At 37.9% G+C, this 17,265-nt stretch overlaps 1 protein-coding gene across 3 annotated transcripts in view; it reads right to left on the reverse strand.

Annotated features, from left to right (window-relative positions):
• SLC49A4 (solute carrier family 49 member 4) overlaps positions 1-17,265 on the reverse strand; it is a 101,879-nt gene that overhangs the window by 21,947 nt on the left and 62,667 nt on the right. Inside the window, exon 8 of one of the 3 annotated variants that reach the window (XM_073804172.1) lies at positions 8,292-12,642. The exons of the other annotated variants lie outside the window; for them this stretch is intronic. Coding sequence (XP_073660273.1) covers positions 12,440-12,642 — 203 coding nt within the window. The 3' untranslated portion in view covers positions 8,292-12,439. Of the gene's footprint in view, positions 1-8,291; positions 12,643-17,265 lie in introns of those variants that run through there. 3 annotated transcript variants of the gene reach the window in all.

Raw genomic sequence — 17,265 nt, forward strand, 5'->3', positions numbered from 1 at the left:
CTGCTGATATAACTTCAGAGGCCAGAAATTAAAAAACCAAGCATTTTCATTCAATTCTCTCATTCTCAGTGTTTGCTTCTTGTATTATTATAAAAATGATGACCACAAGGTTGTTTTACACTGGCTGGATATACATGCTGAAATCACTTGTTACTGTAGAAACTAAAGAATCAAACTAATTTACACGTAGGGGACTGGTTCAAGATGGTGGAGTAGAAGGACGTGCTCTCACTCCCTCTTGGGAGAACACCAGAATCACAACTAACTGCTGAACAGTCATCGACAAGAAGACACTGGAACCACCAAAAAAGATACCCCACATCCAAAGACAAAGGAGAAGCCACAATGAGACGGTAGGAGGGGCGCAATCACAGTAAAATCAAATCCCATAAATGGTGGGTGGGTGACTCACAGACTGGAGAACACTTATACCACAGAAGTCCATCCACTGGAGTGAAGGTTCTGAGCCCTACGTCAGGCTTCTGAACCTGGGGGTCCGGCAATGGGAGGAGGAATTCCTGGAGAATCAGATTTTGAAGGCTAGCAGGATTTGACTGCAGGACTTCAACAGGACTGGGGAAAACAGAGACTCCATTCCTGGAGGGCACACACAAAGTAGTGTGTGCATGGGGACGCAGGGGAAGGAGCAGTGACCCCGGGGGAGACTGAACCAGACCTACCTGCTAGTGTTGGAGGGTCTCCTGTAGAGGCGGGGGGGTGGCTCTGTCTTGCTATGAGGACAAGGACACTGGCAGCAGAAGTTCTGGGAAGTACTCGTTGGCGTGAGCCCTCCCAGAGTCCTCCATTGGCCCCATCAAAGAGCCCAGGGAGGCTCCAGTGTTAGGTTGCCTCAGGCCAAACAACCAAGAGGGAGGGAACCCAGCCCCACCCATCAGCAGTCAAGTGGATTAAAGTTTTACTGAGCTCTGCCCACCAGGGCAACAGCCAGTTCTACCCACCACCAGTCCCTCCCATCAGGAAACTTGCACAAGCCTCTTAGATAGCCTCACCACCAGAAGGCAGACAGCAGAAGCAAGAACTACAATCCTGCAGCCTGTGGAACAAAACCCACATTCACAGAAAGACAGACAAGATGAAAAGGCAGAGGGCTATGTACCAGATGAAGGAACAAGAGAAAAACAACTAAATGAAGCGGAGGTAGGAAACCTTCCAGAAAAAGAATTCAGAATAATGATAGTGAAGATGATCCAACGCCTCGGAAAAAGAATGGAGGCAAAGATCGAGAAGATGCAAGAAATGTTTAACAAAGACCTAGAAGAATTTAAAGAACAAACAAACAGAGGTGAACAATACAATAACTGAAATGAAAATTACACTAGAAGGATAAAACAGAATAACTGAGATAGAAGAACGGATAAGTGACCTGGAAGACAGCATGGTGGAATTCACTGCTGCAGAACAGAAAAAAGAAAAAAGAATGAAAAGAAATGAAGACAGCCTAAGCGACATCTGGGACAACATTAAATGCAACAACATTTGCATTATAGGGGTCCCAGAAGGAGAAGAGAGAGGGAAAGGACCTGAGAAAATATTTGAAGAGATTATAGTTGAAAACTTCCCTAACATGGGAAAGGAAATAGCCACCCAAGTCCAGGAAGCGCAGAGAGTCCCATACAGGATAAACCCAAGGAGAAACACGCTGAGACACAAAGTAATCAAACTGGCAAAAAATTAAAGACAAAGAAAAATTATTGAAAGCAGCAAGGGAAAAATGACAAATAACATACAAGGGAACTCCTATAAGGTTAACAGCTGATTTCTCAGCAGAAACTCTACAAGCCAGAAGGGGGTGGCATGATATACTTAAAGTGATGAAAGGGAAGAACCTACAACCAAGATTACTCTACCCAGCAAGGATCTCATTCAGATTTGATGGAGAAATCAAAAGCTTTACAGACAAGCAAAAGCTAAGAGACTTCAGCACCACCAAACCAGCTCTACAACAAATGCTAAAGGAACTTCTCTAAGTGGGAAACACAAGAGAAGAAAAGGACCTACTAAAACAAACCCAAAACAATTAAGAAAATGGTAATAGGAACATACATATTGATAATTACCTTAAACGTGAATGGATTAAACGCTCCAACCAAAAGACACAGGCTTGCTGAATGGATACAAAAACAAGACCCATATATATGCTGCCTACAAGAGATCCACTTCAGACCTAGGGACACATACAGACTGAAAGTGAGGGGATGGAAAAAGATATTCCATGCAAATGGAAATCAAAAGAAAGCTGGAGTAGCAATACTCATATCAGAAAAAATAGACTTTAAAATAAAGAATGTTACAAGAGACAGGGAAGAAACTCCATAATGATCAAGGGATCAATCCAAGAAGAAGATATAACTATTATAAATATATATGCACCCAACATAGGAGCACCTCAATATATAAGGCAACTGCTAACAGCTATAAAAGAGGAAATCAACAATAACACAATAATAGTGGGGGACTTTAACACCTCACTTACACCAATGGACAGATCATCCAAACAGAAAATTGATAAGGAAACACAAACTTTAAATGACACAATAGACCACATAGATTTAATTGATATTTATAGGACATTCCATCCAAAAACAGCAGATTACACTTTCTTCTCAAGTGCACACGGAACATTCTCCAAGATAGATCACATCTTGGGTCACAAATCAAGCCTCAGTAAATTTAAGAAAATTGAAAGCATATCAAGCATCTTTTCTGACCACGACGCTATAATATTAGAAATGAATTACAGGGAAAAAAACGTAAAAAACACAAACACATGGATGCTAAACAATACGTTACTAAATAGCCAAGAGATCACTGAAGAAATCAAAGAGCAAATCAAAGAATACCTAGAGACAAATGACTATGAAAACACGATGATCCAAAACCTATGGGATGCAGCAAAACCAGTTCTAAGAGGGAAGTTTATAGCTATACTCAAGAAACAACAAGAAAAATCTCAAATAAACAATCTAATCTTACACCAAAAGGAACTAGAGAAAGAAGAGCAAACAAAACCCAAAGTTAGCAGAAGAAAAGAGATCATAAAGATCAGAGCAGAAATAAATGAAACAGAAACAAAGAAAACAATAGCAAAGATCAATAAAACTAAAAGCTGGTTCTTTGAATAGATAAACAAAATTGATAAACCATGAGCCAGACTTATCAAGAAAAAGAGGGAGAGGACTCAAATCAATAACATTAGAAATAAAAAAGGAGGAGTTACAACAGACACCACAGAAATACAAAGCATCCTAAGAGACTACTACAAACAACTATATGCCAATAAAATGGACAACCTGGAAGAAATGGACAAATTGTTTTTTTTTTTTTCTTTGTGGTACGCGAGACTCTCACTGTTGTGGCCTCTCTCGTTGCGGAGCACAGGCTCCGGAGGCGCAGGCTCAGCAGCCATGGCTCACGGGCCTAGCCGCTCCGCGGCATGTGGGATCTTTTCGACCCGGGGCACGAACCCATGTCCCTTGCATCAGCAGGCAGACTCTCAACCACTGCACCACCAGGGAAGCCCTGGACAAATTCTTAGAAAGGTATAACCTTACAATACTGAACAAGGAAGAAACAGAAACTATGAACAGACCAATCACAAGTAATGAAATTGCAACTGTGATTAAAAATCTTCCATCAAACAAAAGTCCAGGACAAGATGGCTTCACAGGTGAATTCTATCAAACATTTAGACAGGAGCTAACACCCATCCTTCTCAAACTCTTCCAAAAAAATTGCAGAGGAAGGAACACTCCCAAACTCATTCTATCAGGCCACCATCACCCTGATACCAAAACCAGACAAAGATACTACCAAAAAAGAAAATGACACACCAATATCATTGATGAATATAGATGCAAAAATCCTCAACAAATACTAGCAAACAGAATCCAAAAACACATTAAAAGGATCATACACCATGATCAAGTGGGATTTATCCCAGGGATGCAAAGATTTTTCAATATATGCAAATCAATCAATGTGATACACCATATTAACAAACTGAAGGATAAAAACCATATGATCGGGCTTCCCTGGTGGCGCAGTGGTTGAGAGTCCGCCTGCTGATGCAGGGGACACGGGTTCGTGCCCCGGTCCGGGAAGATCCCACGTGCCGCGGAGCGGCTAAGCCCGTGAGCCATGGCCACTGGGCCTGCGCGTCCGGAGCCTGTGTTCCGCAACGGGAGAGGCCACAACAGTGAGAGGCCCATGTATCGCAAAAAAATAAATAAATGAAAAAAACAAAAAATAAAAAAAACCATATGATCAGCGCAATCGATACAGAAAAAGCTTTTGACAAAATTCAACACCCTTTTATGATAAAAACTCTCCAGAAAGTGGGCATAGAGGGAACCTACCTCAACATAATAAAGGCCATATATGACAAACCCACAGCAAACATCATTCTCAATGGCGAAAAACTGAAAGCATTTCCTCGAAGATCAGGAACAAGACAAGGATGTCCACTCTCACCATTACTGTTCAACATAGTTTTGGAAGTCCTAGCCATGGCAATCAGAGAAGAAAAAGAAATAAAAGGAATACAAATTGGAAAAGAAGAAGTCAAACTGTCACTGTTTGCAGATGACATGATACTATACATAGAGAATCCTAAAAATGCCACCAGGAAACTACTAGAGCTAATCAATGAATTTGGTAAAGTTGCAGGATACAAAATTAATGCACAGAAGTCTCTTGCATTCCTATACACTAATGATGAAAATTCTGAAAGAGAGATTAAGGAAACACTCCCATTTACCATAACAACAAAAAGAATAAAATACCTAGGAATAAACCTACCTAGGGAGACAAAAGACCTGTATACAGAAAACTATAAGACACTGATGAAAGAAATTAAAGATGATACCAACAGATGGAGAGATATACCATGTTCTTGGATTGGGAGAATCAATATTGTGAAAATGACTATACTACCCAAAGCAATCTATAGATTCAATGCAATTCCTATCAAATTACCAATGGCATTTTTTACAGAACTAGAACAACAAATCTTAAAATTTGAATGGAGACACAAAAGACCCCAAATAGCCAAAACAGTCTTGAGGGAAAAAGCAGAGCTGGAGGAATCAGGCTCCCTGACTTCAGACTATACTACAAAGCTTCAGTAATCAAGAAAATATGGTACTGGCAGAAAAACAGAAATATAGATCAATGGAACAAGATAGAAAGCCCAGAGATAAACCCACACACCTATGGTCAACTAATCTATGACAAGGGAGGCAAGGATATACAATGGAGGAAAGAGAGTCTCTTCAATAAGTGGTGCTGGGAAAACTGGACAGCTACATGTAAAAGAATGAAATTCTTGGGCTTCCCTGGTGGTGCAGTGGGACGCGGGTTGGTGCCCTGGTCTGGGAAGATCCCACATGCCGCGGAGCGGCTGGGCCTGCGAGCCATAGCCACTGAGCCTGCACGTCCAGAGCCTGTGCTCCGCAGCAGGAGAGGCCACAACAGTGAGAGGCCCGCGTACCGCAAAAAAAAAAAAAAAAAAAAAAAAAAGACACATGCACCCCAATGTTCACTGCAGCACTATTTACAATAGCCAGGTCATGGAAGCAACCTAAATGCCCATCGACAGATGACTGGATAAAGAAGGTGTGGTACATATATACGATGGAATATTACTCAGCCATAAAAAGGAACGAAACTGGGTCATTTCTAGAGTCGTGGATGGATCTACAAACTGTCATACAGAGTGAAGTAAGCTGGAAAAAGAAAAACAAATATCATATATTAACACATATATGTGGAACCTAGAAAAATGGTAGAGATGAACCAGTTTGCAGGGCAGAAATTGAGACACAGATGTAGAGAACAAACATACGGACACCAAGGGGGGAAAGCAGCGGGGGTGGGGTGGTGGTGGTGGTGTGATGAATTGGGAGATTGGGATTGACATGTATACACTGACGTGTATAAAATGGATGACTAATAAGGACCTGCTGTATAAAAAAAATAAATTAAATTAAAAAAAGTTTACACAGGAAAGGGTTAAATTAAGATCTTCATAATCAGAATGGGGGAAAGGTAGCTGTGTCAGGATTGATTTAATATTTTCCCCAGTGTTCTGGGACATGCATAAAGTAAAACCTGATTATTATGCATCTGAATTTGACTTCTATTTGAATTTTCAGTTAAGAGTCTGATACAGTATCTTTTACACACTGGTTTGGCAGATCCAGTGGGTGAATGTCATCTATTAAAAGTCAGGCAGACAAGATAATTTCCTGCTCATCAGAGAAGTTCAATACATGATCATTAAATATTTCCATGACTTTCCATAGTACTGGTACTAAAATTAAAATAAACTGCCTTTCAATAAAAGTCAAGGTAAGGGCTTCCCTGGTGGCGCAGTGGTTGAGAGTCCGCCTGCCGATGCAGGGAACGCGGCTCATGCCCTGGTCTGGGAAGATCCCACATGCCGCGGAGCGGCTGGGCCCGTGAGCCATGGCCGCTGAGCTTTGCGTGTCCGGAGCCTGTGCTCCGCAATGGGAGAGGTCACAACAGTGAGAGGCCCGAGTACCGCCAAAAAAAAAAAAAAAAAAAGTCAAGGTAAATTAGCAGAACAAACACAATGCTGACACAGATTTTTTTTTTTCAAAGAAGCTGATAAAATTTCATAGGCTCATAATTTCAACTGCAAAAAACAAAGTCCTCTGTAGCACAAAATACAGTAACAAAGGCTGTATTTCAAGAATATGACTTGGATCATAACCCTGAAAGAACTCTTCTCTCCACCCCTGCTTCCAGTGACAAACCAAATTACTAAACTTTAGGGAAGTAAAACTATGTATGAATACATTTTTATTAATCAAATTATTCAAACCTTAGGAGATCAGTAGTTATAAAACAAATCACAAAATTTCAGTGAAGATGTATTGCCACTCAGCACTGACTTAAATTTATATAATTTTTTATACAATTTTTAAAACTGCTCTTAAAAATATTATCATACTTGACTATCCTATCAACTCTTTGAGGCAGGTAAAGTAAGATGAAGTGCCTGAAATTCTGAAAGTCAAAATGACTTATATAGAAACAATGTAAATTACCAGTGCTAATAACAATAGTATAATTAAGGCCTACAGAAACTAGCGTGCTTTCCACCAAGCCACTGTATCAGATCGAAAAAAAATTCTTTTATAATATTTCTTTTATTCGATGGTATTGACACAAAAGGAATGCTTCTCAAATCTGTATTCCACACAGAAGCTGGAAGTGACTGCTCATAAGACAGATGACAGAATAAAAAACAGAGCACCAAAAGGTTACAGACAAAAAAGATGAAATTTAATCATGATAAATGTAAAATGGGTCCAAAAATTATTGCTTAGGTATATAATAGGGAAAATTTAGCTTAAGCCTTTCTTCAAAACCATTAAAAAAAAAAAGCATTTATCAAGTGCCTCTTATATGAAAGCAGCTACGCTGGAACAGTAAATAGGATACTCTATCCTCAAATCATTCCTAATCTAAAACCTCAAATCATTCCTAATCTAAAGGAATATGATGGACACCTATGGGCTCAGCAGCCATTTATATGCACAGTGTAAAGATAATTATACTTTATTCTCTTTAAAAGAAACCAAAAAAAGCTATGAGAAGCCACGACCTCCTAGCATTAGGTGCCAAGTGCAGCAGGGAAAGTGTGCCAAATTCTAGTAATACTGTTTAAGGAGGAGCCTGACAAGCTATGGTAGGTTTAGAAGACTGACTATGCTTGTCGGTGGTGTGGAATCTATGTCTGATGAGGAAAGGTTATGAGAATTGGGGGATGTTTAGATTAATGGCTAAGTCCAGGCATGACTGACATATTCAAATGTTCTGAGGGCTGTCAACAGAAGAGGGAGGTGGCCGACTTGCTCTGTGGGAGTTGTGTTGCTCCAAAAAGTAATAGCTTGATAGGAGGAAGAATTTCCCAGGACCCAGAGCTGATTAACAAGGGAGGTTTTCATTCAAGTTGTGGTCATATGAACATACATCTGGATTGTAATGGAAGAGACTCATTTATTGAGTAAGTTATATCAGATGATGACTAAGGTTCATTTAAGTAGATCAATAACAAATTTAGATACATGTAAGTAAAGAGCTTAACTAGGATATTAAAAACAAAAACCTAAAAGGTGCTTCTTAGTGGGTAAGAATAATAGCAATTTTTTTTAGTTTCATTAAGAAGCATTATAAATATGAAATAAGGATTATAAAATAACAATACATTTTTATCATAAATTATTTTAATGATTAGAATCAAGAAATTTCCCTAAATAGTAGGTTTATAACATTAATACACTTTATTAGATAAATTTTTATTATTGTGCACACTGACTGAATTTTTATTTCATGATAAAAGTTAAGAAAGTTAACTGGGGATTATTAGATTAGACATTTATTAAAAATATTTATAAAAACTAAATTAAACTTGATATTGCAAGTGAAAATACTCCTTTTGGAAATAAAGACATACACGTAAAGGCAAACAGTAAACATTCCAAAGTTTGCCAACTACAGAGTTTTTCTATGTTTTGGGCATGTTGAATATATAGAATACATATGTGTGTATATACACATACACTGATATACATTTCTATATCATTGAGCTGTGCCTTTCTTCTCAGCCTCACATTTTCTTCCTAAAAATGATTACTGTGGCCTTCATGGTCTATCACTAATTAAAATACGCAGTACGGGAGTTCGCTGATGGTCCAGTGGTGAAGAGTCTGCCTTCCCATGCAGGGGACGCGGGTTCGATCCCTGATCGGGGAACTGGGATCCCACATGCTGCAGGTAAACTAATCCCGCGTGCCAGAACTACTGAGCTCGTGTGCCTCAACTAGAGAAGAGAAAACCCGCATGCCACAACTGGAGAGAAGTCTGCGCACCGCAATAAAAGATCCCGCGTGCCACCACTAAGACCTGACGCAGCCATAACAATAAATAAATAAATAAATAAAATAAAGTAAAATAAAATATGCAGTAATGAAACTGGCGTTCCAAAAGAGAAGGGTGCATATTTTGCTGCAATATTCATTAATGGTGATGGTTTTCTTTCCACGTGTTATTACCTTGTGGGTATCCCTTGTTTAGTCCCTTTGGTGGCAAAGTTTAGTCCTATAAAGACTGACAGTTATGTTTAGAGTCCCTTATGACTGGAAGGCACAGTTATTATCTTGCAGAAATGAAGCACAACTAATAATTCTTTGAAACAGTGGGTCCAGAGTAGAGATTGGTTGGGAAATCAGATATCCTAAGTAGTATAGGTTTATCAGTAACCTTGAAGCTCCCAAAGAATGACATATGGTTCTGCAGAAGGCAATGTACTATTAACTCATGGAACACTGACTGATCACCTGGTCAAACCCTCTACCTTCAAGAAACACAAATTCTACTTGAAGACTTATTTCTCTTCTTGAAAATCTCCATGGATAAACATTACATGACCTCAGTAAGAAGCGTTTATCTGAGCATTTCACAAATCCATCCTCGTCTTTTAATCCATGTTCTATTTCTGCCTCTTAATCAGTCATGAACATGAGTAATTCACTTTTAGTTCATAAAACTGAAAATAATAATTCACTCCTTAGCCTTCTTTCTTTAAAGTTTAAAATCCCTAATTTCCTTAATAATGTGCATTTCTTTAATCATGCTCATCCTTTTCTGAATTTTCTCATTTCTCCCCATTTTTGGGCAAGTGTATGTTTTTATTTCTTTGCATGCTATTAAAATGGGACATAATTATCTTAACGAAAGCAAAATGCATGAAAATATATTAAGAGGATTACTCTCTAGCCTATACAGTCACATGCCTTTCAATACAACCAAATATATTTCCTTTCTTCAATTATCACTTAAAGCCAGCTTGTAGTCGGCTATCACCCTCAAGGGGCTTCTATCTAGCTAATCACCTCCCCTTATTCTCCCCACCCATTATCTGTTTCCGACATCACCATCATGGCATCTTAGTAACTTGCATTCGATGAAGAACCTCCCCCAAAGCATCTTCTGTTAAACAGTCAAATTACACTGTTTCAGCAAACTCAACACCAAAGTGCTAACATTTTTCAAAATGTCATTTTCAAAGTATTCATCTATTCAGTGAAAAATGACATGTGAATTGTGGCTAGCATGGCTAGACATCTAGTTCTCAGATAAGGTGAATAATGTATTTTCATAATTTTGTTTACAGCATAAGCTTCAAGATTTTGAGACTCATATTACCTAGTCATGAGTTTACTTACTGCTCTATTATAGCTAATTCAATTAATGAAGATATAATACAATATTAAATATTGAGTTTCCCTAAAGAAATAATAAAAGCATACCACTGAGAGCCTCCAAGAGGATGTATGTAAGCAAGTACATATACCAAAATAGTACACCTTTAGATAGAATGGAATGATCCAGCTTTTCTTCTATAGAGATGGCAACAGTAATATCAAGATCAGTGGACTACAGAAAGATTGCATTAGAAGGTTCTAGCAGTAGTAGCACTTACAACACAAGGGTTGAACAAAATTAATAGCTTTTAATTTATTATGTCAACAGTTATAATTAATGTGTATATTTTCAAACACTTTTCATGTAAATTCTTCTGATTTATAAAAAGTAATAATAGAAACACTAAGTTTGCTAGAAACTGGAAAAAGACTAGACATTTTCCTGATTAAAAAAAGAATGACTCTGGTAAAAAAAAGAAACATGAATTTGCCATTACTGACTTTAAATATCAGCCTAAAGGTCTAGATGTGTCTATAATTAGATTTTGTAGTAAGTTCCCTTTCATGAAACCTTTTTTACTTAAAAGGAATTAGGTCAGATTTTTACAAAGGCAGTAAGAGTATCTATGACAGATTTATTCAAATTCTCCATTGTTCCATTAAAATATGCCCTTTTGCCTTCTTACAGCTAGTGCTGAATAACAGAGTGGCTAAGCTTCCTGACTATTATTGGCAATAAGTCATATCTATTGAGATTCAAAATAGAGACAAAATATACTTCATTCATTCATTCATTATGCAGGGCTTATGCTAGGTACTGGTGTGGGAGTTGGGGGTCAGAATTTAAAAGGCAAAAGTGCATGCTCCAGATTTTCAGACTGGTAGGGAGATAAGACATATACTCAAGTAACTATTAAGTGGTATCAGGAAAGAGAAAAAGAATACTATGATAATTCAGAGAAGGTATGTGAACAAATTTAGTCCTTAACCCAGTGTATTTGTAAGTTAAAAATGCATCTTTGTAGAGCAGAAACTAATAGAACAATGTAAAGCAATTATACTCCAATAAAGGTATTACAAAAATGCGCCTTTCAGGAGTTTCTAAGTGACATTAATAAACAGACTTACATTCGAAAACAGTAGAATTTATAAATTCAATGGTTAAGATGTCTACCTCAAACTCAACCTCCCAATTCTAGCCTTGATTTAATTTAGAATTCTGCTTTCCTTTCTGTCCAACATAATTATTGTTAAGGACAGAATGGGAAAACAGTCCTGACTGGGGTCAATTACATCAATTTTCTTTAAAGATTTAAAAAGATGCATAGTTTTCACAATAAATGCTGGAGAGGGTGTGGAGAAAAGGGAACCCTCTTGCACTGTTGGTGGGAATGTAAATTGATACAGCCACTATGGAGAATAGTATGGAGGTTACTAAAAAACTAAAAATAGAACTACCATATGACCCAGCAATCCCACTACTGGGCACATACCCTGAGAAAACCATAATTCAAAAGGAGTCATGGACCACAACGTTCATTGCAGCTCTATTTACAATAGACAGGACATGGAAGCAACCTAAGTGTTCATCGACAGGTGCATGGATAAAGAAGATGTGGCACATATGTACAATGGAATATTACTCAGCCATAAAAAGAAATGAAATTGAGTTATTTGTAGTGAGGTGGATGGACCTAGAGTCTGTCATACAGAGTGAAGTAAGTCAGAAAGAGAAAAACAAATACCGTATGCTAACACATACATATGGAATCTAAAAAAAAAAAAAAAGGTTCTGAAGAACCTAGGGGCAGGACAAGAATAAAGACGCAGATGTAAAGAATGGACTTGAGGACACGGGGAGCGGGAAGGGTAAGCTGGGACGAAGTGAGAGAGTGGCATGGACTTATATATACTACCAAACGTAAAATAGATAGCTAGTGGGAAGCAGCCGCATAGCACAGGTATATCAGCTCAGTGCTTTGTGACCACCTACAAGGGTGGGATAGGGAGGGTGGGAGGGAGACACAAGAGGGAGGAGATATGAGGATATGTGTATATGTATAGCTGATACACTTTGTTATAAAGCAGAAAGTAACACACCATTGTAAAGCAATTATATTCCAATAAAGATGTTAAAAAATAAAATAAAAAGATGCATAGTTTTCAAATATATATATGTTTTCTGATTATAAAAGTAAAACAAATTCAGTGTTACAAATCCAGACAAAAAAGGAGGTAAGGGGCTTCCCTGGTGGCGCAGTGGTTGAGAGTCTGCCTGCCGATGCAGGGGATGCGGGTTTGTGCCCCGGTCCGGGAAGATCCCACATGCTGCGGAGCAGCTGGGCCCGTGAGCCATGGCCGCTGAGCCTGTGCATCCGGAGCCTGTGCTCTGCAACGGGAGAGGCCGCAACAGTGAGAGGCCCGCGTACCGCCAAAAAAAAAAAAAAAAAAAAAGGAGGTAAAAAACTAAATCTCCTCCATCCAGAGATAAAACTGTTAATTTTATCAGGTTAAATAGAAAATACATGAAATTTAATGAACGTATTATCTTATAATGAATATTCTGCACTTAATTCAAGGGAACAAATCTGTTCATCATGTACTCACGACTATATTCTTGTGAAATCTAACATATGCATACATGTCATACAGTATCACAAAAAAAATTTGAGTGTAATGCTATGAACAAACAGAGTTGTAAACTAAAACTGTTCCACCAGAATGCTGTACAGCTGCTAAAGTTGAAACTATACCAGAATAATAAAAAATTCTGGCTCAGGACACTCAACAAAATTGCTCAAAACCCTAATGAAGGAATGTTAGTATATTAAAAGTGCAAAGTATCCAAAGAAAGATTACTCTGGACAACTGGGATTTATAGGCAAAGCAATAAACACTGAAAAGAGGGAATCCCAGCAGGACGGTACAGAGCAGAGGTTTCCAAACCTTCCTTCTCAGCACCCTTTGTATCTCAGTAATTTTTTAGTGGTGCCTCGAGGCCAAAGGAAATAGCTAACAATTCTGTTAATTACATGGTTAGGTCCAAACAATTTAATAAATATATATATGTCCTAACAATTTAGTGGCCATTAAAAAATACTCATATATTGAAAGAGATAGATTTTTACTTCATTCTTAAACAACCACAATTACTTACTAATGGGATGTGTACATCTGACAGGCACTACACAACTACTCAAATCTTGTAATCAGAACGGCACTGCCACTCTCATTTCCTGTTCTACACTCATTACTGTGCGGAATGATGTCCCCTCCTTCCCGCAAAAGATATTCATGTGTGAATTCCTGGAAACTGTGAATATGTTTCCATACACGGCAAAAAGGATTAAGGCTGCAGATGGAATTAAGGTTGCTAATCAGCTGATTTTAAAATTGGGAGACTATCCTGGATTACCTGGGTAGACCTGACGTAATCACAAGGATCCTTAAAAGTAGAAGAAGGAGGCAGAATATGAAGTTCAGAGGAAGATGTTACCTTGGAAGGAAGGAACAGTGCAATATGAGATGCAATATGAGAAGGACTTGACTTGCTGTTGCCAGCTTTACAGATGGATGAAGGGAGCCACGAGCCATGGAATGTGGACAGCCTCTAGAAGTTAGAGAAGGCAAGGAAACAAATTCTTCCCTCGTGTCTGCCCACATTTTGATTTTAGCCTCGGGAGACTCGAGTTGGACTTCTAACTTACAGAAATATACGATAATAAATTGGTGATTTTTTAAGCCACTATATTTGTGGTAGCTTATTAACAGCAGCCATAGAAAGACTAATATAGACCCCCAAATGATACTAATAACAATTAAAAACAACTGCAGCTATAAATGTTTCAGGTCAATTAGATGAGCTAATAATAAGTAAACTGCCTATATTATACTCCTTGGCTAGACTCACCAAGAAAAAAAGAGAGCAGACTCAAATAAATAAAATGAGAAATGAAAGAGATGTTACAACTGATACCACAGAAACACAAAGGACAAGAGACTACTATGATATAATTATATGCCAACAAAATAGACAACCTAGAAGAAATGTATAAATTTCTAGAAATATACAACCTACAAAGCCTGAATTGCAATGAAATAGAAAACTTGTACAGATCAGTTACTAGGAAGAGATTGGATCAGTAATCAAAAACCTCTCAACAAAGAAAGGTCCATGACCAAAAGCCTCCACTGGTGAATTCTACCAAACTTTCAGAGGTGAACTAATACCAATCGTTTTCAAACTCTTCCAGAAAACAGAAGAGGGGGAAACTTCCAAATACATTTTACAAGGCCAGCATTATCCTGATACCAAAACCAGATAAGGATGCCACAAAAAAAGAAAATTACAGGCCAATATCCCTGATGAATACAGATGCAAAAATCCTTAACAAAATAGCAAACCAAATTCAACAATACATTAAAAGGATCATATACCATGATCAAGTGAGATTTATTCCAGGGACTCAAGGCTGGTTCAACATCTGCAAATCAGTCAATGTGATACACCACATTAACAAAATGAAGGGATAAAAATCATGTGATCATCCCAATAGACAGAGAAAAAGCATTTGACAAAATTCAACACCCATTTATGATAAAAATGCTCAACACAGCAGGTAAAAAGGGAATGTATCTCAACGTAATAAAGGCCATATATGACAAGATCACAGTTAACATTATACTCAATGGTAAAAAGCTGAAAGCTTTTCCTCTAAGATCAGGAACAAGACAAGGATAATCACTCTCCCCACTTTTATTCAACGTGATATTCGGAAGTCCTAGTCACAGCAATTGGGCAAGAAAAAAAAAGGTATCTAAACTGGGAAGAAGCAAAACTGACACTATTTGCAGATGACATATTATATACAGAAAATCCTAAAGACTCCATCAAAAACTGTTGGGGGCTTCCCTGGTGGAGCAGTGGTTGAGAATCTGCCTGCTAATGCAGGGGACACAGGTTCGAGCCCTGGTCTGGGAGGATCCCACATGCCGCGGAGCAACTAGGCCCGTGAGCCACAACTACTGAGCCTGTGCGTCTGGAGCCTGTGCTCCGCAATAAGAGAGGCCGCGATAGTCAGAGGCCCGCGCACTGCGATGAAGGGTGGCCTCCGCTTGCCACAACTAGAGAAAGCCCTCGCACAGAAACGAAGACCCAACACAGCAAAAATAAATTAATTAATAAAACAAAGGACTAGTCTTTAAAAAAAAAAAGTTTAAAGGCCATTTGTTATCCTTTAAAAAGAAAAACTTGGAACTAATAAATTCAGTAAAATTGTAGGCTACAAAATCAACAGAAAAATCTTGCATTTCTCTACACTAGTAATGAACTATCTGAAAGAGAAATGAAGAAAAAATCCCATTTAAAATTATATCAAAATAATAAAATACCTAGGAATAAAATTAACCAAGGAGGTGAAAGATCTGTATATTGAAAACTTAAAGACATTAATTAAAGAAACTGAAGAAGACAAAAATAAATGGAAAGATATTCTGTGCTCATAGATTGGAAGAATTACTATTGTTAAAATGTCCATACTACCCAAAGCAATCTACAGATTCAAAGCAATCCCTATCAAAATTCCAATGGCATTTTTCACTGAAATAGAACAAACAATCCCCAAATTTGTGTGGAACCACAAAAGACCCTGGATAGCTAAAGCAACCCTGAGAAAGAAGAACAAAGCTGGAGGCATCACATGCCCTGATTTCAAACAATATTACAAAGCTATAGTAATTAATATAGTATAGTATTGGCATAAAAACTGAGACATAGATCAATGGAACAGAACAGAGAGCCCAGAAATAAACCTACACACTTATGGTCAATTAATTTACAACAAAAAAGCCAGGACTATGCAATAGGGAAAGGGCAGACTCTTCAATAAATGATATTAGGAAAACTGGACAACCACATGCAAAAGAATGAACTTGGACCACTATCTTACACCATATGCAAAAATTAACACAAAATTGATCAGAGACTTGAATGTAAGACCTGAAACCATAAAACTCCTAGAATAAAATATAGGCAGTAAGTTCCTTGACATAGGTCTTGGCAATAATTTTTTGAATCTGACACCAAAAGCGAAAGAACAAAAGTGAAAATGAGCAACTGGGACTACATCAAACTAAAGAGCTTCTGCACAGCAAAGGAAACCATCAACAAATGAAAACGCAACCTACTGAATGGGAGAAAATTGCAAACCATATATCTGATAAGGGGTTAATATCCAAAATATACAAAGAACTCATACAATTCAGTACCAAAAAGCAAACAATGCAATTAAAAAATGGGCAGAAGATCTGAATACTCATTTTTCCAAAGAAGACATACAGATGGCCAACAGACACATAAAAGAAGTTCAATATCACTAATCATCAGGGAAACACAAATCAAAATCACAACGAGATATTACTTCACACCTGTCAGAATGGCTATTATCAATAAGACAAGAAATAACAAGTGTTGGCACGGATGTGGAGAAAAGGGAACCCTCCTACACTGTTGGTGGGAATGTAAATTGATACAGCCACTATGGAAAACAGTATGAAGGTTCCTCAAAAGACTAAAAATAGAGCTACCATATGATCCAGCAATTCCATTTCTTATCTGAAGGAATTGAAATCACTATCTCAAAAAGATAGCTACACAACCCCCTTGTTCACTGCAGCATTATTTACAATAGCAAAGATATGGAAACAACCTAAGTGTCCACCAATGGATGAATGGATAAAGAAATTGTGGAATATATATGCAATAGAATATTACTCAGCCATAAAGAATGAAATCTTGCTATTTGTGACATGTTTAGATCTTGAGGATATTATGCTAAGTGAAGTAAGTCAGACAGAGAAAGACAAATATTGTATGATCTCTCTTATATATGGAATCAAAAACAAACAAACAAAAAAACCCAACAAACCAAGCTCACAGAAACAGAGAACAGACTGGTGGTTGCAAGAAGTGGGTGGGGCGGTAGGAGAAATGGTGAACTGTTTGGTTTTTGTT

Source organism: Tursiops truncatus, chromosome 4 (assembly GCF_011762595.2).
Source record: "Tursiops truncatus isolate mTurTru1 chromosome 4, mTurTru1.mat.Y, whole genome shotgun sequence".
Lineage (NCBI taxonomy): Eukaryota > Metazoa > Chordata > Mammalia > Artiodactyla > Delphinidae > Tursiops > Tursiops truncatus.